The sequence below is a fragment of the Aulonocara sp. 'chitande type north' Nkhata Bay genome, linkage group LG17 (assembly GCF_057382095.1).
Source record: "Aulonocara sp. 'chitande type north' Nkhata Bay isolate Kocher_YH1m ecotype deep benthic linkage group LG17, A_spYH_male_GT1.1, whole genome shotgun sequence".
Classification (NCBI taxonomy): Eukaryota; Metazoa; Chordata; class Actinopteri; order Cichliformes; family Cichlidae; genus Aulonocara; species Aulonocara sp. 'chitande type north' Nkhata Bay.
In genome coordinates this window covers 34,905,299-34,927,276 of record NC_141360.1, presented here as the reverse complement: position 1 = coordinate 34,927,276, position 21,978 = coordinate 34,905,299, and the positions used below count along the sequence as shown (strand labels likewise).

The following is a 21,978-nucleotide window of genomic DNA, read 5'->3' as shown; positions in this document are numbered from 1 at the left end:
CATTGGCAGCCAAAATCCAATGCAGACGTCTTCTGATCATTAAATGAAAAGTATCTCCAGCAAAGTACTGTAATTGCCTCACAAAAATTATCTGCCTCCCCATCCCCCTCTTTCATGATCTAAACACAAGTGCACAGAACCAATTCCAGTCACATGGTAACGGCTTTGATTATGAACAATATGTTTCTTGATGTTTCTCGGGAGAGATGGTAGCTCAGAGGGAAAAGAGTTCAATGTGTGAGCTTGTCTGCCAGAATGAACCGCTTTCAAGCCAGCCACCTCTGCCTGTCATCTTCCCTCAGACACAGAGAGAAGCTGTCTGTCATCTTCCCTCAGACATAGGGAGAAGCAGAATTACTGGGGCACTCAAATGCACATGCCAGAAATTGGGCCAGTGCTCAGTAGTGACACTATTTGTGATTTGCATATGAATATGCTGAATGAAAAAAAAAAATGGAAAAAAAACTAGACCAGTATTCCCTTTAATTTCACAATATCTGACTTGGCCCCTCTGGGGCCTAAGTGAAATGATCAATGTCCAAAATTAAACAGTAATTGCCAGCCCCATAATGAAAATGGACCCCTAATAGATATTTTTCATCAGCGGAACCTGCAGTGCAGGATGCAATTACCTGGAGTGTTTACAAGCCATTTCAGCACCATTTTTTGCATTTCCAGGCATCAAGGCTAAGGTCATTATTTAACGGAATGAGTTTTAGGTGGAAAAATATCCACATTGATGTCTGAATCACACAAAATTGTATTATTCAGTTCATCAGTGTAGATGGAGACATTGCCAGCACATTGAAATTATAACCTTTGCAAGAGAAATACCACTCAATTTGAGAATAAATATATCTTTGCCTTGTTGTCTTTATTAGGTTTGGTTTGAAACTGTAATGTTAATTAGCTTTTTTTTTTTAATAGTTTCCATTTGACTCTAGGAAAATATGATGATTATGAATACTTATTTAGAAGTGGCAAATTTCTTGCACATGCATATAAATTCAAAAGAAAATGTTAATTTGCTCCATGTTCAGTGCTGCTGCAAATCAATGTGACCTTAAAACTGAGAGAAAGGGTCAAACTGCTATGTCATTTGTGACTGGAAGGCTCAGTATAAGGGCATTCATTATCCCAGAGTGGTTTGCCATTACTCCATATGGGAGTTGCATATATTACATATGAAATTCAGTGGTATTCCTCTTTAACACAGAGTGAGGAAAAAACTGCAAGGGTATGCGCCCAGAGTTACATCCATGGAGATTATCCCCATTAAATGTCAAAGACACTTCATATTCAGTGACAAGTTTTAGCATACAGCATATTCTCTTTTGGCAAGCTGTTCCAAGGATTCAAATGACAGAAAAGATTGGGTTTGAAGAGGCAAACTTTAAAAAATTTTTCATGTGTTTTGCTTAGAAAAAGCATGACTATATACACATATAAAAACCTTTGTAGAAATAACCACAAATAATGTCTTAAATACAAATATGCACATGAGCAGTGGCTTTAAAATGCTAACCAGTCAGACGCCTGATGGTATAAGATGAGAAATTACATTTTAGAGAAAGAAATGTACATTTTCTTTATTTTTCTTTATTTTATTTTTTTTACTTCAGAATCTCTAAATCTGACCAGTCAACATTTCGCAACCCAATGACAGGGATAAATGCAAATTTTGCAAAATGGAAACTTTTTATTTTCAAAAAGCAACAGATTACACAGTTAACTTTCAGCAAATGCAATCCTAACTGAAACTGTACTCACATTCGGGACTTCAAAATGAAAAGACTCACATACTTACACACAATCTATCTATAATATACAAAAAGAATACATAATAAATATTAAAATGGCCACAAGAGAAAAAAGTAAGTCACTGAAAACAATCAGTAGAGAGCAAATGTAGGGAAAGTAGAAACAAGACGGTGTGCCTTAAATGTCTCTCTTTTTTTTTTTTCTTTTACATTTTTTACAAATTGTGCAAGATTTCATACTAAGGCTCTGGTCTTGAAGTGACTGTTGTCTGATCCACACACACACACACACACACACAGAAACACACACAGAATCACACACTCTCCCTGTGCTCTGAGCACTCTGTGGGGTGTAGCAAACCATTGCAGAATAAAAATGGGCTGCTCAGTGTATGGCCTGTGATGCACATGGGAGTGGACCAGTTTTTAAAAATGAACATGCACTTCACGCTAATGTGAAAAATAGGAAGAAGAAAAGAAAAAACTCCCCTTGCACCTAAAGGGGGAAAAAAAGAAAAAAAGAAGAAGAAGAAGAAAACTTTTCAGGAGTGATTGAAAAATAAACCCCAGAAACATGACAATATCATAACCATTAAGGCAAGAACACCCGGAGTGGCATCAGCAATACTGTAACAATGTGATAGTGTTTAGGTACATGAATATGATGAAACATTTAACTACTTCTTCAATGTCTTTTTTAAGCACAAGGTTGTTTTCAAAAGCAACTTTTTTTTTAAATTCCAAACATCACTTCATCTTTTTTTTCCTCTGTTTTTTTTTTTTGGTTTTTTTTTTTGTTTTTTTTTGTAAAATGTGTTAGGAAAATAACAATGCCAGACACTAGGGACATATGGATAAAACTACAAGAAATCCTTTCTAGATTTTAAGTTGCAACTTCAAAACCACACATTGTAAATCCCCCATCATTAAGCCCCCTGCCCGGTAAATGAAAGAGATATCACTTACATTAAAACCATTTTATCCTCTTGTGATGGTGTAATCCAACAGTTTTTGCTCTACTTACAGCGGTTGTGTAGTCTGTTGCAAATTAAAGCATTCATTGTTTAGTTTGGAGGGAGAGGGGGGGAGAAGGAAAAAACAACAAAAAAGTTGTCCTTGCAATGCAACTGTCGACCCCCCCCAAAAAAAGCATCTTTACATCTTCTTTTTAGTGCAACTCTTAAAATGTAAAACATTTCCAGTGATTCCTTGAGAGGTATCATTTCTTTGTTTTGTGTTATTATTTTTTTTCTTTTTCTTTTCATACTTACGTATTTCACACCTCACAGAATAACGTGTCTTCAAAATATCCCAAGCAAGACGTCTTGTTTTCACTGTTTTGTCAAATCGCTCTCTCTTTTTTTTTCTTTCAACTTTTTGCATCTCTGCATTGGCATGGCCTTCCACAATGTCTGTTTACTAGAACATAAACACAGGAGGTGATCCATTCCCCCTGCGTTATTCCCATTCCCTTCAGCCTCCGTGTGTGATACGATTTAGATTCAATCGCCCCAGCACAGCCACGTGATTGGCAGTCCACCTTCAACCTCTGTAAAGAAGGGCCAGGAGAAGGAGGAACAGGAGGAAACTGGAGGATGAAGAGAAGGGAGATAGAAAGAGAGAGTACGCTGTACAATGGGAGCAAACCCAGATCAAGATCAATCAGGGCAATAGAGACATAGATGAGAAAAAAACCCTCATATAACACAGTAGGGTTCCCTTGGTAACCTGGATTTTCTGCAGTAGAGGAGTGTGGTGCTGAAGCAACGCCGAAGCTCTCTGTTAGAGAAGATGCAGATGAAAGGATTGACCCCAGCCTGGGCAAAGCTCATCCACACGGCTGCTGTCAGGTAGCCTCCAGGGACAACGGGGCCCCTTGCAAACACCCGCCAGTAGCAGGCAACCAGGTAGGGCCCCCACAGTGCCAGGAAGAAAAACGTCATGATGTAGAACATCCTACTAATCCTCTTCTCGGTTTTGAATTCATCCAATACCAGTAGACGCCTGCGGCCCGCTGCATTGCTGTTCTGCCGGATGCCCAGCAAAGTAGGTGGGGTGGGGCCTCTTCCAAATCCAGCCAGCCAATTAGCTGCCGCTTGCCCGCTGGCACCTGGGCCGTGGAAGGTCCAGTTCTGGCTGACGGCAGGCACGAACTGGACGGGCTTCATCTTTCGACGGTCGTGGACGAAAAAGATGAGCTTGAGGTAAACCAGTTGTGTGGCCAGGAGGATGAGCGCCAGCAGAAGCATGAAGCCCAGCGAATCATTTGCCCTGAAGGAACGGTGCTGGAATGTGCACTGGTCCTCCTCCCGGATAAAAGAGTACGTCCCTACATCTAGCACCGGAGGGAACGCCATAGCCACAGACAACGTCCACACCATGCAGATGACAGCCAAACACGTCCAGAAAGTCAGCCTCTTGGTGTAGAAACGGTGGTGCGCGATGGCCAGGTAACGGGTGACACTGACACAGAACAGCATGAAAGCCGTGTGGAAACAGGAGAGCACACCCAGGAAGGCGATCACTTTGCAGGTCAACGTGCCGTAGGTCCAGGCAGACCCATTCTTGACTGAGGTGAAGACAAAAGGGAAGCAGATGGCGGAGCGCAGGATGTCAGAGGCGCACAGGTCCAACAGGAAATAGTAGGGCGCTCGGTGCAGGCTCTTGTCTTTGACCAGCAGGATGGAGATCAGGAGGTTTCCGACCACACCGACTCCAATGATAAAACCCAGAGAGGTCAGTTTGAGGAACGTGGTGAGAGGAGAGACATTCTGCAAGATGTTGTGGTCCCCTGCATGGCTATAGTTCGCCATAGATGGAGGAGGGATCATAAAGATAGCGGAATAGCTTCAGCCAAGTATCATGATCTAGAGGTGGCAGGGGGAGGCGTTAGATCCATTTGGCGGTGTGCTTTGAAGAGGTTTCCAGGCGTATAGGCAACCTCTCCTCTAAGGCATCCTTTGTTCCTTTGTCTCATCACACCTAAAAAAAAAAAATCCCTGAAAAATACGTTCATCCCATCAACATTCAGTCCCATACAAGAGTTAAATTACACCTGTACCATTTATACTCCCATGAACATAATTTTCCTTTGCCCTGACGATTATTTAATGATTTACTTTTTAGCATTTTGAGTGGCTCAGTGCAGAACTCTGCCTCAGCCTGAATACTTTGTCTACTGAGAATCACACAGACAGTAAGCGAGCTCGATCCGACTAAAGCATCAATGCGTTAGACTAACAGAATATTCTTTCACGTCGCTTCCTGAACAAAAGCAGCACAAAGCCAAGAAAGCACAGTTGAGGCTTCATTAACAAACGACTGAGTTTTCTTCTTTTTTTCTGTCGTCTGTCGGAAATAAACGAGTGGCAAACACACACACACACGCAAACAGATCTAGGCTTTGATTTTTTTTTTTCTTTTTTTACATTTTCAGCGCACTGTGAAACATTAAGACAAATGCAGTCCAAAAATAAGCTCTTCTTGATCACACCCTACAGAAGAGAGGAAGGCTCCCTGGATCGGTGGATGCCTCGAATAAACTCACCCCAACCCTTTATGCGTTGTGGTAAATCGACTGGTAAAGGGTGCATACAGTACGCGATAAAGCGCCCCCCCCCCTTTTTTTTTTTCTTTCTTGTCTGACTAAAGGTTAACTGGATTAACGGGTCTAACGTTAATAAGCGGTGTTCTCATTAGGGCTTCTATGGAGCCAGCCTCCATTTTTTCCCCCAGATCATCCTTTATGTTACTAATTACAAAGAGTTAAGCGAACATAACGCGTAACACCCGCTCTGTGAGCCACATCGGCGTAATTCTTTTTGCAATGCGCGGATGCGATAATCAGTAGGGCTGGGTTGAAAAAAGGATGGGTAAAATGGCACTAACAAAGCCCGTTGGTAAAAAAAAAAAAATATTATGGCGAGCTCAATTCCATATGTATATATATATTTGGTGGGGGAAAAATTGCATAACATATGCTCCATTTCGTTAATAAGTACGCTTGTGTCTACTTACGCATTTAAATGTGTCCTCCGTGAGTCGAGTGGTCTCTCTCTTTTTAAATGCGCGTTTGAATCCGATAGAATTTAGTTAAACACGGAGCAGAATTAAATAATCGCCTTTGCGTCCCAGTCGGCCGGATGAAGCACAACGGTGTAGCGGATCCGCATGTCCATTATACTAGAATAATTTCCAAGTCTCCGCTATGGTTTGGCTGGAATCGCATCCACCACACAAGACAAGGCCAAAAGAGAAAAAAAAGATGAGAGAACGAGAGAGACAGTCGACCATAAGATCAACCAAAACCCTACCTGTTGACAATCCAATTTCGTGTCCCTCCTGATCGCTATTTACATTGCACAAATCGTGCTTTTCGCCGTTTTAAAAAGCCTGCTTTGTTGCCTGCCCCCTTTTTTTCTGCCTCCACCGTGAATATCCTACAGTAAACGGAACCCACTGCGCATGCGCCCTGCATCCCCTATTTGTGATCCAAGACGCGTCTTGTCTCTTGTTGCAGCAGCGGCGGCGGCGGTTAACAGCGTCTCTCTCTCACGGTAACATCTGCTCAGCGGTGCCTGCTGCTGCTGCTGGCCGGTAACGCGTTACAGCCACAGCTACCCCCCTCCTCTCCTCTCCCCTCCCCCGCCAGGCGGGTTCCCCTGGTAACGCGCAGAGTAACGGATCGTCAAGTGTCTACTAAACTAGATTCTTTTTTTAAGGATTAATTCACATCAGCTTCTTTAGAATAAAACGTGTTTTTTACGTAAAAAAATAATAAAATGCACCAGGGTTTTTTTTTCTTTTTTGTTTTTAATTCTTATTATTTTAATTTCAACCCAATTTGACCCTTTTCTGGATTCAGACCACAGCATTGCTTGATCCTGTTTGCAGACACAGTGCAGCTTTGCAGTGGTCGTCATCCTCACTGAGGGAGCATGATAAATTCATAGGATATTTGATTTCTCAACCATGTATGGGGACATGTGATGCCATGAGAAGTCTTACAACTGAATATTGTGCACAGCTGGAGACTTACATACTTGCATGCTTCAAACATACAAAAATCCTTGGTGTTGGAATCATGAATGAATAATTACCATAACATAAAGGAAGCATGTTGCTATTGGTAACTGATACAAACTCTGTACAATAGGGATATCTGTGGAGTGGGGGGAGTTTTTAACCCTTTATGGAGCAGTCACATTTCCTTTAAACCACACATCACACGTGTGGTAACTTATCCACCATTACTACATGGACATATTTACATTAAGCTACAGGCAAAGTTTACTTCTTGCCTTTAAAAGAAATTAATGACATTTGCTAAAGGGCATTCATTTTTATAAGGTCCCATTTCACTGCATAATAAACTAATTTAATAACCTAATAATTTAAACTGTTGGCTGTATACGGTGGTAAAGCTAGTTTACATCACTAGTTTATTCCAAAATGAATTTAATATATATACACACATAATGCTATATATTATTATAAGAGGTGTCATGGTGGTTAGCATTGTCACAACAAGAAGGTCCTGGGTAGAAAATGGACTGATGGTGTGACATACTACATAAACAATCAGCCTCATTTTATTTATAGTGTACATATCTTCATATATGAAAATTAAGGGGCAGTTTTCAACAGCATGCCACAGTTTTTCTTCATGATAAAGAAATCTGTCAGCATGACTCTTTGGACTTCCATTGTTACTGTTGACCCACTAAAATTTCTATAGTACATTTAATTACTTGGTGTCACATGGAAGGTCATTTGGGAGTTTTCTACAAGTAGGAAAAGCTGTAAAACTTCTAAAAATACAAATATAAGTCCAAAATCTATGAAGATTGAAGCCTTTGCTGGGCCAACTCTGCTCCCCTGGGCCTTGTATTTAACATCCCTGCACTAAACTTTCAACACACTTCAAATATATGTTACAGCATGGAGTGACAGGCACGCCAGAGCAGTAATACAGGCTGCAGACGACAGATTGCAATGTTTACTCTCCGATCTGCTAACCGGTTCATTTAGTGGAGGATCTGTTCAACCTGAATGCAATGAAGCACCGTCTCCACACACGAACATAAGTTGTTAAGTGTCGCGTTTATTCTACATGTTTAATTAGCAACAGTGACAAAACTGCAAAACACACTCCAATCATGTGACACTGCGCTTCCAACAGTGACAGTCACTATAAGCGCAACGCGTCAGGAAATCGCCTCGACAGATGGAAAATATGCGCGAAAATGTACATAGTGTGGGCATCTTAGGGAGCCTGCTACAGCTGCAGAAGTCTGTTCATAGGGAAGGCAACAGTGTTTTTGCTCATTAATAATAATCATGTCAGCAGTGCAACGAGCAACAGTTCCTGTTTGCTTCCTGGATGTTACGCTCCACCTTCTTCAACTCCGCGTGGTCCTCGTTGAACTTTCCGCATTAATCCCAGTAAGGCACGTTTCTTATCAGTCTTTAAGACACAAAGCCTGTGCCACAAAAGTCCACGAGTGATCACGCAAAATTGGTATTATAATGTGGTGGTTGGTAGCAGGTAGCAGCTGGAGAATCCCGTCTCGTCAGCGTCACAGCTGTCCGTTCCGCCTCCGCGCGTACCAGCCGAGGCAGGCACAGAAACCCACCACCGTGAGGATGGTGCACAGCAGCAGGGCCAGACCGTCCCCGGCATCGTAAGCCTCTGCCGGGGGGATCAGGGAGAAAAACAACAGCCCGACCATCAACGCGGCGCTTGGAAGTTCAAGTTTGGGAGCCATGTTTCGCTTTTTCCGCGGTTGCAGTTTACTTTCCGGAAGCGGGAGTGCCTGCGTCAAAGTCAGATGACAGATTCGGAGCGGCCGGACTTCCTGGTGCGCTCAGCCAATTGCAGAACTGCTTAAACTTAGGCTGATGTTCCCTCCCCACTCCCTCATACCCGCGGAGATTCATGCATTTGCACAAAAACATGATTCCAAAACTCGTTTTTTCTTTCTTCCTCTCTCTGTCAGAGAGGCAAACAGATCCCGAATTCTAAAACTCTCATAGTTATGCTGTAATTAGTGAATTTGCGACATTGTTCTCCTTATTAGTGATGATTAGGCTAACAGGTTGTCAGAAACAAAGTACCTTAGATCAATCTGAGGCTTGTTATTCTTCTTGAAGACAAGACACAAGCACATTGGATATCCATGCATGCTGATCATGGGAAAAACAAAACAATCCCACTGGAATCACATACAGAGAATTTAAACTTTCCTCATCCGTTTTCACTTTTTCACTCTGGGCTTCAAAAAATATTCCACACTTATCTCCAAGTCCAGCCTGGCTGCTTGATTTGCCTCACTACTCCCCCGATCTCCCTGAACATGTGAAATTGCTTCATATCGGCCGTGTTGCGGTGACTAAACAAGCCAGCATCTCAGCTCATGCTACAAATTGTTTGGCTTGTAAGAACCATTGGAGGGGGGTGGGGGGTTACAGGGTCCATAACCGTCTGTGTGTGCTCTCCCGAGGCACTCTGCCTGTAATTTAATTAGCGCACAGGAGCCAAAGTAAAATATTGACCTTGTAAGGCTGCCATACCGCTGTACCTGCTGGTATCTGAGTGAAGAGATGAATGGGCACAAGTTCCCCTCGGTGCACTCTTCTTGCTTTCACATTGCACGCTCTCTCACCTGCTCCTGCTGTCTGTTTGGCAGTCTGTTTCGCACACACGCATACAAACTTTGTGAGTCCTGTCTGATCTCTGCCGCTGCCTTCAGCAGACCACACGGCAATTAAAAGTTACAGATTCACATCTGAATCTGCTGTTCGTTTGCTCAATCCTCTAACACATATGATCTATGTTGAGTAGACGCAGTTCTTTCCCCTGGATTCAACTGATAATTGATCGATAGGAGGGTTACAAAATATCCAGAAATGAGTGTTCAACTAACGAGCTACAACAAAATCTCCCTTGTATGGTTTGCATTGCAACGCACTGGTCAGAAACAGGAGGCCCTTAAAGTCTTTTTTTGTTTTCTTTTGTACAGCACTTTGTGATCAATATCTTGAAAGGTGCTATACAAATGAAGTTTCACTTACTTAAATATTGTAATAGTTAAAAAGCATGGATAAGATAGATGTCTCGATCTAGTTCAGTGCACACAGTCACAATCATTTATAATCTGTTGACTTGACAGTTGTCCAGATCACGATAGCCAAACCTTTCAGCAATCATACCCTGTGTAAGCCACAGGATGTGATTGCTGAAAAGTTTGGCCTTGTGCAGAGTGCTGTACCTAAGCATATTAATCAAAATGTGACTGGAAGGGAAAAGTGTGGCAGGAAAAGGTGCACACGCATCAGGGATTTGGCGCAGCCTTGAGAAAAGTTGATTCAAAAACTTGGGGGAGCTTCACAAAGTAGGGAAGACATGCATCTATGGGAAAGGGGTTACAGCTGTCGCATTCCTAATCAAACCACCCCGAACCAGCGACGACATCAGAAAGTAAATGACATAAAAGTAAACACTGCAATTTGAAAATCTGGAGGAAGAGAGGAGAGACACAGAATCCAAGGGTTTTGAGGTCCAGCGTGAAGTTCCTGCAGTCTATGCTGATTTGGGTCACCTTGTCATCTGCTGGTGTTGGTGGCGGTTTGTCCACTGTGGTTTATCAAGTCCAGACTTCAGCTTTCTACCAGGAGATTGCAGAGCACTTCGTACTGCTATTGGCTCACGCGCTTTATGGAGATGTTAATTTCCGTTTCCAGCTGGGCTTCCTTCCCACATTACCAACACTACCACCTCATCATCTTATCTTATTGATTGGCCAGCCAACTTGTCTGATGTTAATCCCACTGGAAATCTATAAGCTGCTGTAAAGAGGAAGAAACACTCAACCCAAAAATGTGGACGGGCTAAAAGCTGCTGTGCTACAAGCTAATCACCTCCATACCACACTCCACTGATGATGAACATGATTTCCAGAAGTTAGACATCTCTCTGTTGTAAATCCTTCTTCACTGATCTCGGAACTTTGCATGTAATAACTATAGAATGTATGAATTTTGAATACAGTCAGAAAAAACTTTTATAACAATGCTGTTGATTTTGTGTCTTGTATCAACATCGGCTGGGCAATGCAGTGCTGGTCAGCTTTCGTGGTGCTGATTGCAACACATTTTAATCCTGCAACTTTAGTTATTGAACTTCTAGTTATTCTTGGTCTTACTATTGTTATTATTGGTCTTAGACTACGTCCACATGTACACGGATATTTTTGAAAACGCAGCTTTTTCTATGTGTTTGGGCCTTTCGTCCACACAGAACACGGCTTTTTGGATCACTAATAAACTGAGATTTTCAAAAACTCAGTTTTTGCGTTTACGTGTGGACGAGGTAAAGGAGATTTAGTCACGCAATGTCAAAGGTGTGTGCCTGTTTTGAGGTCATGCTGTGCTGATGTTACTGTTTGCATGAGGGGAATTTCTACAATGGCGGACATAGACAAAATACTTGTGCTGTTAATCTTACTATCTGCAGTTTTTACATGCTCACGTATACACACACAGTTACTGTCCCTCCATTTAGAAAGAAAGAGGCGTCCGACTGAACTTTGAATGTGACTTCTACATTCAGCGCAGACACTAACAACCCAAATCCCGATGCAAATGTCGTCATCGGTTTTGAATAAATGTAATTTTTTCAAATTAAATTTATGCATGCAGTATGCATTTTGTCCATTCCTAGGTTGTGAGTCTACACCAGCCATATCTCACAGCGCTATGACTTATGATTATGAATCACTCACACTAATGTAAAATTTAAATTTTTTTTAATTGAATAAACTCTGGCCAAAGGAGCCAGTGAGACAAAATCCAAAATACTGTCTTTAGTTATTAACACTTGAAATGATGAAGGCGCTTGAAAAGTAACACAAAATTAGCTGCCTTTCCCAAAAAACACAAAAAACTTTTGAGAAGTACTTCAGGTTTTGTGAGTGTACAAAACCCTGTTTATGCTTTCAAAATCCAAAATACGGTCTTTTTGAAACATTTTTTCAACATTTGAAACTGATGAAGTAAACAGGCTTCTAGACTTCTGATTGGCTAACATTTCTACACGGTTAGGACGTGGCATGTTCTTGACAGCATTTGACTTTGTCTTTTGCATTTACATGTGGACAGAGATATTTTTTCAAAACTTGACATGTGGACAGGATTTTTTTTTTTTTAACAAAAACTGGAAAACTCAGTTTTCAAAAATTCCCGTGTACGTCTGGATGTAGCCTTAAAGTGATGATTGTCACAACAGCTTATGCTGCTTAAAAAGCTGAAGAGAATTGATTTTTATCAATTCATTAATTGATTGATTACTTTTTATTTTCTAATACACTTTGATATTTTATATTTACAACATTTAGGCTACTTATTTATAACCCCTTTGTCTGTTTTGTTTATGGCGAGACATTCTAGCTCTGTGGACACGTCTGCTATAACACAAGAAATCAGGCTCACTGTAGTTTATAGTGTTCAGGCTTTATTGTATTATTTTCATTGAAACTTGTAAACTATCTGAAAGTTCACGGATTTAGAAACGACAACCCTCAAAAATATGATGGATTTGAACAACTCAGAGGTTTTTAAAGGAGATGAACTTGCAGCTATTGTTCACTTGTTTAAAATGTGGTCGCGCCTCTATTTCACATAATAAAAACTCCTGATGCAAGAAAAAAAAAGGCAGGAAAGTGTCAGAAATCAACTGATGGCAAAACTGAAGGTTTGTAGGACAGCAGGACACGGGACTCTAGATGCATTAGTGGAAACTGGATCAAGTGTTCTCTTTTAGGAAAGAAAACAAGGCCATGGTTTTAGGTGAGCCCAGCACAGCAGCAGTTCAATTATCTCTGACAAAAGAGCAATATTTAATGTTGTGGGAATAATCACGATAATAATCACAACAAGCAGTTTATGCCTGCTTGACCACGAGTTTATTCTTAGGAGAGAAAAGCTAGTTAACACAGGTTACAAATATTAGAAATTAGTCCCTCTAGAATTTTGTTTGAATTTTTCAAAAATTGATATATAAGCAGCTCTCGCTCAGTGCTGCTTTTACAAGCTAAGCTTGTGTGTATCTTTACAGACGTTGTTATTAGCAACCTTTCACAAAAGCACAGTTTATTCCAATTTCTTTAGTCAAATCTACTAAAAATGCCAAAGCTAGCACAGTTCAAAAGACATAAAATTATATTTTTGCACCTACAAGGTGATTTCCAAGAAGCTATTAGCTAAAAAAAAACCTCATGCATATTCTTAGAGTATTTAAAAGTAGAATGGGAGGGAGAGCCTTCAGTTTTCAGGCCCCTCTTCTGTGGAACCAGCTTCCAGTTTGGATCCGGGAGACAGACACTTTCTCTACTTTCAAGATTAGGCTTAAAGCTTTCCTTTTTGCTAAAGCATATAATTAGGGATGGACCAGGTGACCCTGAATCCTCCCTTAGTTGTGCTGCAATAGACGTAGGCTGCCGGGGGATTCCCATGATGCATTGAGTTTTTCCTTTCCAGTCACCTTTCTCACTCACTATGTGTTAATAGTCTTTGAATCATACCTGTTATTAATCTCTGTCTCTCTTCCACAGCATGTTTTTCATCCTGTTTTCCTTCTCTCACCCCAACCGGTCGCAGCAGATGGCCCAGCCCCTCCCTGAGCCTGGTTCTGCCGGAGGTTTCTTCCTGTTAAAAGGGAGTTTTTCCTTCCCACTGTCGCCAAAGTGCTTGCTCATAGGGGGTCATATGATTGTTGGGTTTTTCTCTGTATGTATTATTGTACGATCTACTGTGCAATATAAAGCACCTTGAGGTGACTGTTGTTGTGATTTGGCACCAGTGTTGGTCAAGTTACTTGAAAAAAGTAATCAGTAACTAATTACTGATTACTTCCCAAAAAAGTAATCCCGTTACTTTACTGATTACTTATTTTCAAAAGTAATTAATTACTTAGTTACTTAGTTACTTTTTAAAAACACGATTTACAACCTGAAGAGGTGATAAAGCGATAGATCTTTCAGCCCAATTCTACTTTTTCTACATAATCCATCATACAAAATGTAATCAAATGGAAAAGTCTCTTTTTTTAACTTGTTTTAACAGTTTTAATCTTTTAACTTTATGCATCAAGCAAAAATTTAATTATATGCAACATTCTCTGACTTGAATAAATTAGTTTAACATTTAAACCTATTTTCTGCACATTCCAGCACATAAAATAAAATATTTTTTGTGTTTACACTCACTCTTTCAAATAGATGCAAGTAAAACACAGCAGAAAATAAATAAAGTCAAAGACTCAGCGGTGCTGTTGCTCTATTTTCACCTGTAAAGCAGGACTGCGGTAGGCGGAGGTTTACCCTGGTGCAGGTGTGCCCCGGTCAGTTAAAGAATCCGCGACTTTCTCTGTGAGTTTCCCATTACGTCATGGCGCACTCGGTGCTTTCTTGGAAGTTTAGGGGTTTTTTTCGCTGTAAAAAGAAGTTTTCTTCCCACGCACAATGGACACTAATGTTTTTGTCACTTTTTATGGAATCAAACTCAAAGTAAGGTCAGTACTCCCACGCTTTAAATGCTGCACGCTCATACTCTCTCCCACAATCGATATGTGATCCATTGTTGATCTGCACACAGCTGTTGTCACTAACGGCGCACTCGCGAGACATTCTCGCAAAAAAAATCACGGTTTTAGTAACGCAGTAACGCAGCATTCCTACGGGAAAGTAATGGTAATCTAATTACCGTTTTTGCAATAGTAATCCCTTACTTTACTCGTTACTTGAAAAAAGTAATCAGATTACAGTGCCCATCTTTGTTTGGCACTATATAAATAAAATTGAATTGAACTGAATTGATATTCCAGCATGGTGTGCAGTGTGCCCTTTAAAAAAGAAGTAGAAATTCGATAATATGTATGAGAAGGTAATGAATAATAGATATTATAATCCTTATATACCAGCATCATTTCCTAAATGTTGCCAATACAAGCGAAGGCAGTTGAATTCTAATCATAGTTAAAGATGATAAAAGACACTTTATGAAAGTTTGACCTTATTTGAAAAAGAGGTCAAAAGTAATGTGATATTTAAAATCCAAATATTCATTGTATCATTCCATATGATTATATGTTGCCAATGGCAGTAAGAAACATAGTTTTAAATTCTTTATATCTTAAAATCAATCTATTAATCTCGAAGGAGAGGTCAAATGGTCACATATGACATATTTTAAATCTTTATACGGCCTTTCATTAACATCTGTAATAAATCTGTAATGTTGCATATTTATGTTTTCTTTCAACATTATTTAATCAATAATTTTCGCTCTGCCAGTATTTCTTCTTTGTCATGTTCCAGTTTAACTGATCACCTCAGTTATGTCTTGTGTTTTTACTTTGACCGCTGTGCTGAAAAGGACAGCTTTTAGAGTCCTTGGGTTTAGCAAAGCGTCATCCATTCTCAATTACTTTCCACAACAATGAAGACGGAGTTCCACCTTTACCAAACAGCACAAAAACATCTCACCCTGATGATTAATTATGTTCTGAAATGGGTTTTCTCAGAAAACACTGAAAAGCTGACCCTTTAAAGCTTCTGAAGTGGTTCAGTGCATCATCCATAATGAATTGTACTGTGAGGGACATGACAAATGGATTTTCCTGTGTCTTTTGTGGTAGTGTTCGACATGTTGAAATGTGTAAGAGGGCTTGAATCAACACCCAAAAAAGAAAGAAAGGGCAGCTTGGTTCTGCATAACATAGTGTTGAACCAAAATGACTCATGCACTGCTAGGGACGTGGGATGAGCTGAAACACATCGCAGACCTGCAAAAAGAAGAATGACGCAGTGTAATTATCTATTCATATTGGAGGCTGAGAGGGAGTCTGAGGGTGGATGTTTGGCAATCACGCATCTCAGTGTTACGCTGACAGTTGTATAATGCTTGAAAGGATAATCAATTCATCCTAGCATTGTTGCTTTGTTTTAGCAGTTACTCCAAACTAGCTGGAGATAATTCATCTCAGTGAATATTAAGACATCTTTAGAGTAATGCTATCACGTAATACGCAGTTATTTTCCTTCTCGAGTGATATTGGAGAACTGCCAAAAGCACATTAAAAACTCAAAAAGAAAAATGTTGTAAGAAATTCTGTTGTATTTGGATCATATTTAACTTGAATCTGTCACTGTTAAGCGAATGAAAGTAAAGTATTAGGTGCCAAACGAGCTCTGAATGAAGAAGGGAACAAAGCAATGCCCTCAACCAGGGAAAAGTAACTTAAAATGCTTTTAAAAGCAATCTGCCTCTTCTCATACAGTGGGGCAAAAAAGTATTTAGTCAGCCACCGATTGTGCAAGTTCCCCCACCTAAAATGATGACAGAGGTCAGTAATTTGCACCAGAGGTGCACTTCAACTGTGAGAGACAGAATGTGAAAAAAAAAAATCCATGAATCCACATGGTAGGATTTGTAAAGAATTTATTCGTAAATCAGGGTGGAAAATAAGTATTTGGTCAATAACAAAAATACAACTCAATACTTTGTAACTAGGGCTGCTCGATTATGGCAAAAATGATAATCACGATTATTTTCACTGAAATTGAGATCGCGATTATTTGACGATATTTATTTAACCCTTTAAGACCTACTATAGAACCAAGTCCGCCAGAGCTTATATTATTTTTTTTTACATGTTGTAGTGCCGTTTGTGGGAGCATTTCAATTTGCTATGCAACTGTTATAGCCCATATTTTAATAATATGTATGCATTAAGTCCATAGTAACTACATTAATTGCAAAAAAGTGCAATAAACTACAAAAAAATTGAAAATCGTTTTTGTTTTTTACATGTATTTCTACTTGGAGAAATTTAAGAGGTTTATCCCTCAAAACTTTAAATACAAAAAAGTTGCAAAAAAAAGTTTACAACAACAGGAAATTTATTTTGAGTGTCTTCATAGTTTTATTTTGGAGATACACCAATTTTTATATACTGCAGGAAAAACGAAAAAACAATCCTATGATGCAAATTTGCAAAGAAAACAGCATGTGCATCAAAATAAACTATTTCCAGCAGTGCAATTTGAGTTCTAAGCATCCCAGCAACTATTCAGAAAGGTCAAACATGACCAGTATAGGCTTTTAAGGCCTACAAGTAAAAAACTACAATTTCCGCGAAAATGACGTCACTTCCGGTTTCGGCCAGGAAATGGCGGACATGCGACAGTTCCTGCTGACGTCTGTTTCACTGTGGGAAGTGTTACGAACAGCTGATAGGAACGGCAAAGCGTGTTTCTGGAATATTGTGTTTTTGTTCCTGCAAGAGCTTTTTATGCAGTTTTTGCAAAGCTTTATGTGGAAGGAAACTGTGACCGAGGACAAGCTGATGGCATCAGATGTAAGTACAACTCCTCCGGTTTCATATGCAAAACAAATTATTGCGCTAGCTTACACAGTTCCGGTTCTACAGGGATTTAAAAATAGTTACACAACACGGAGCTTGCTGCTCTGACCGGCTTTAAAGGGTTAACAATGACTTTAAAAAATAATATAAAATAGTGTGCAACACCACTGAAGTTTTTTTTACCTCTCTTTTCAACCAGCGGCAGTCACTCTCCTCTCCAAATAACTTCTGTTTAGCTTTCCGGGCTTCCCTCGGGTCCTCTTAATCAGCGGTCTCCAACCTTTTTTGCGCCCGACAATATTTTCACGGACCGGCCTTTAAGGTGTCGCGGATAAATGAGGGAGGGGCTAATAATCGGCTCAGTCATTTTTAATGATCGTTGAAAGCCCAGATCGTAATCGTGATTAAAATTCGATTAATTGAGCAGCCCTATTTGTAACATAACCTTTGTTGGCAATAACAGAGGTCAAACGTTTACTATAGGTCTTTACCAGGTTTGCACACACAGTAGCTGGTATTTTGGCCCATTCCTCCATGCAGATCTTCTCGAGAGCAGTGATGTTTTGGGGCTGTCGCCGAGCAACACGGACTTTCAACTCCCGCCACAGATTTTCTATGGGGTTGAGGTCTGGAGACTGGCTAGGCCACTCCAGGACTTTCAAATGCTTCTTACGGAGCCACTCCTTTGTTGCCCGGGTGGTGTGTTTTGGATCATTGTCATGTTGGAAGACCCAGCCTCGTTTCATCTTCAAAGTTCTCACTGATGGAAGGAGGTTTTGGCTCAAAATCTCACGATACATGGCCCCATTCATTCTGTCCTTAACACGGATCAGTCGTCCTGTCCCCTTGGCAGAAAAACAGCCCCATAGCATGATGTTTCCACCCCCATGCTTCACAGTAGGTATGGTGTTCTTGGGATGCAACTCAGTATTCTTCTTCCTCCAAACACGACGAGTTGAGTTTATACCAAAAAGTTCTACTTTGGTTTCATCTGACCACATGACATTCTCCCAATCCTCTGCTGTATCATCCATGTGCTCTCTGGCAAACTTCAGACGGGCCTGGACATGCACTGGCTTCAGCAGCGGAACACGTCTGGCACTGAGGGATTTGATTCCCTGCCGTTGTAGTGTGTTACTGATGGTGACCTTTGTTACTTTGGTCCCAGCTCTCTGCAGGTCATTCACCAGGTCCCCCCGTGTGGTTCTGGGATCTTTGCTCACCGTTCTCATGATCATTTTGACCCCACGGGATGAGATCTTGCGTGGAGCCCCAGATCGAGGGAGATTATCAGTGGTCTTGTATGTCTTCCATTTTCTGATGATTGCTCCCACAGTTGATTTTTTCACACCAAGCTGCTTGCCTATTGTAGATTCACTCTTCCCAGTCTGGTGCAGGTCTACAATACTTTTCCTGGTGTCCCTCGAAAGCTCTTTGGTCTTGGCCATGGCGGAGTTTGGAGTCTGACTGTTTGAGGCTGTGGACAGGTGTCTTTTATACAGATGATGAGTTCAAACAGGTGCCATTCATACAGGTAACGAGTGGGGGACAGAAAAGCTTCTTACAGAAGACATTACAGGTCTGTGAGAGCCAGAGATTTTCCTTGTTTGAGGTGACCAAATACTTATTTTCCACCCTGATTTACGAATAAATTCTTTACAAATCCTACCATGTGGATTCATGGATTTTTTTTTCACATTCTGTCTCTCACAGTTGAAGTGTACCTCTGGTGCAAATTACTGACCTCTGTCATCATTTTAAGTGGGGGAACTTGCACAATCGGTGGCTGACTAAATACTTTTTTGCTCCACTGTATATGTAAATGTGTCACAGTTGGACCAATATTAAACAAAGATATCCCAAATAACTGCAAAGTGCAGTTTTTAAATTTGCCTGGCTCTGTGTGAAAAAGTAATTGCCTCCATTTTTTTTGTCAGATCATTTCATAAAAGGAAGATCATACCACGAATCAAACATAGTGGTGGCAGTGTGATGGTCTGGGGCTGCTGTTTTGCATTTTTTTTATTGAGTCAGGTTATCTTTTTCTACTAATATACCGGTATTTGTTTGATGATCTGAAACATGTATGACAAATCTGAAAAAAAAAAAAAAAAAGAAAGAAATGAGGAAGGGAGCAAATATTTTTCACAGCACCACAGGTATATAGGAAAGAAATGGTGAGTGACTGCTGTGGCTGATTCATCAATAAAATTTGAACTCTCTTCTTTAAGTTTTAATGTAATTTATAATTTCTAAATAAACTTAAGAGTAGGTCTCCAGGTTTCTAGAAAAACATTTCAAAGCTCTTTCAAAGTTACTGCATTTTGTCGTTTGTGAAGGTGATGCCAGACTGCTTCAATAACACTTAGCTCTAGGTCTGTCACGGCCAGCGGGGGAGACCGTGTGGAGAGTGTGCGTGGTGGACCCAGGCGCAAACACAGGCGAGGAGACGGGAGTGAACTTAAACTGAAAGCGAGCCTTTATTTGGGCTGATGCAGAAGGGAGTAGACAAAACATAACAGGGACAGAGACTGCAACTAACCAAAAACCTAAACTGGAAAAACACTAACCTTACTGAAAGGAATAACTATGATCACTGTGAACAGAATGCTGTGCAGATGCATGGAAACTGAACCAAGTGGCGTGACGAAACAGACATGAACATGACCAGCGCAACCTTTGTAACTCAGTTTTAAAACTAATCACATCTATGAGTGCTATCTGGGGATTGCACATACATCTGGCCCTAAATTGCTGTCTAAATACAAACGCCCAGTCCTCTCTCTACCCAGACAGCTCCTCCAGCTCTTCCAGGGGATGCTGAAGTGTCCCCAAGCCAGTTGAAAGACATCTCTTCAGCATGTCACAGGTCAGTATCATGGTCCTGGTACTATCTGCCCTGCTACACTTTTCTTTCTTCCTTTTTCCTAACCCTTTTTCTGACTCTGGCTCTCTTTTATTTTTCTCAGCCAGATGAATCCCTGGAGGTTGTTCCCCTGATCAGCCTTGGGCTGGGCCTTCAGCTGCACACCTGTTTCCTTGCTTCTTGTCAAGTGCTGTGTGAATTTATGGACTGATTATTCCACTCATTCACTGCCAGATGATAGAGCTACGTTTGGACCTGCCCACCTGGACAGGACGTGCTTTGAATTTTGGATTCTGTTTTTGGATTTCCTTCTAAAGGACAGAGACTGATTCCCACAGATACTTACCTGCCTGCTCACTCTCCACTGCACACCCACACACTCTCACATACATTCTGAGTAGTATCACCAAGAAAAGTTTCTTTTTTTTAATCTCAACTTGTTTGCAATAAACATCCTTAACCTTTGCTCACCTCTCGGTCCGGTTTGAGTCCATTAAACTCAGTAAATCATGACAGTCTGCCCCAAGGTCTCCTCCCAGTAGATTTCTTTTATTCTGACTTCAAAATGTACCATCTCTTTATACCACAGTTGAAATTTCACTTAGTTCCTGGTCTAGTGTTTAGATTATTTTAGCATGGCATGTTTTTAAAATACAATCAAAGTAAGCACAAGTAAGCAATTACATATTACCGTAGATCATCAAAAGACTTGGCCTATTCAATGGTTTTCATAACAGTGGTTGTTTCTCAGTATTTTTCCCACAGTTTCTTAAGGAAATGAGCAGAATCGGAACTGGTCTCAGAAGGCTATAGCAGAGGGCAGGGATGTATGTCTTAAGCCTAATAGTAAGAGATGTTACAGCTGAAAAATACAATATACACAGAAAATATTGCTGGCTAGTAATCATTGTTATTTATTACTCAACATCTGAAAATAAGAAACCTCACTGTAATTTACAAAATGATAAAACTAGCAGACAGTGCTGTTTGCATTTTTCACGTATCTGGCGATCAATCTTATGTAATGTGCTTTCTTATTTTTTGTATTAGATTTAAAGGCTAGTGGTTCTGAGAACTATTCATTTTATTAGTATCTGTGTTACTGATGACCATCTCTGGAACAAAGTAGATGCGTGTGGAATAGATGAAGAACAGTGCCGCGCTGATTTATTCAAGGTGAACCAGTTTTCCTTGGGATGCACACCAATGTGTTGCCTGTGTCAAATATGGCTGACAGCTGGGTACATCACAGTTATTCATAGCACGTGTGAGCGTGTGTGTATATGTATGCAAGATTGATAACTCATCACATTTCCTGTCATAGTCTAAATGTCACCTCTGCAGCTTGCAGTGATGAATGCAATCCTGTGGCTGGTTCATCATTTGCTGTGTTCATTTCCATGTAAATGTTTGTCATAGTATTCACACACATACACAGAAGGAACAGTTTAAAGATCGAGAGGTTGAGAATCATCATACAACACTGGTCACTGACATGGCTGTTCAGAACAACAACATTTTGGATACATGCACAGTGATGTCAAAATGAAAGGTTTTTAGAGGACTTTATGCGGTCCCGGGAAAAAGTAATTACACCACACGACTCGGTAGCTTGTAGAATCACCTTTAACAGAAATAACTAAAAGTAATCATTTTCTGGATGACTTTGTCAGTCTTTCAAATATAATATGGCATGCTCTCCTTTACGGTGGGGCTACAGTTCATTGAGGTTTGCTGGTTTTCCCGCCACAGCATTTCAGCAGGGTTGAGGTCTGGACTTTGGGCCATTGCAATTCCTTAAATCTTTTTCTTTTTTGTGCTTTAGATATGCTTAGGGTTATTGTCTTCTTGTAGTTTGAATCGAGCTTTAGCTGAGGTTTTCTGTTTTGTTTAGATTATGCTAAGTAAACCTAACCCATGCTGTCATGTTC

At 40.5% G+C, this 21,978-nt stretch overlaps 2 protein-coding genes and 1 long non-coding RNA gene across 9 annotated transcripts in view; 1 reads left to right on the top strand and 2 right to left on the bottom strand.

Annotated features, from left to right (window-relative positions):
• Positions 1–6,343, bottom strand: part of gpr85 (G protein-coupled receptor 85) — a 39,792-nt gene extending 33,449 nt beyond the window's left edge. The window contains exons 1-3 of one of the 7 annotated variants that reach the window (XR_015125646.1): positions 6,074–6,343; positions 2,727–4,759; positions 467–2,256 (exon numbers count right to left, since the gene is read on the bottom strand). Coding sequence is in view for 5 of the 7 variants with exons in the window: in XM_086268791.1 (XP_086124917.1) it covers positions 3,458–4,591 (1,134 nt within the window). In the remaining 2 variants the exon portion in view is untranslated. Of the gene's footprint in view, positions 1–466; positions 4,760–5,777 lie in introns of those variants that run through there. The other 6 variants (XM_086268791.1, XR_015125647.1, XM_086268788.1 and 3 more) reach the window with 6 other exon arrangements.
• Positions 6,344–6,614: 271 nt separating this feature from the next.
• LOC147310464 (small integral membrane protein 30) lies at positions 6,615–8,618 on the bottom strand. The gene has a single exon (XM_086269079.1). It carries the CDS (start codon positions 8,525–8,527, stop codon positions 8,339–8,341), a length of 189 nt encoding a protein of 62 aa, XP_086125205.1. The 5' UTR covers positions 8,528–8,618; the 3' UTR covers positions 6,615–8,338.
• Positions 8,619–18,951: 10,333 nt separating this feature from the next.
• On the top strand, positions 18,952–20,512 carry LOC147310463 (uncharacterized). Its single transcript, XR_015125876.1, has 2 exons — positions 18,952–20,050; positions 20,151–20,512. It is a non-coding gene; the product is annotated as an uncharacterized LOC147310463 (long non-coding RNA).
• Positions 20,513–21,978: the final 1,466 nt, after the last annotated feature.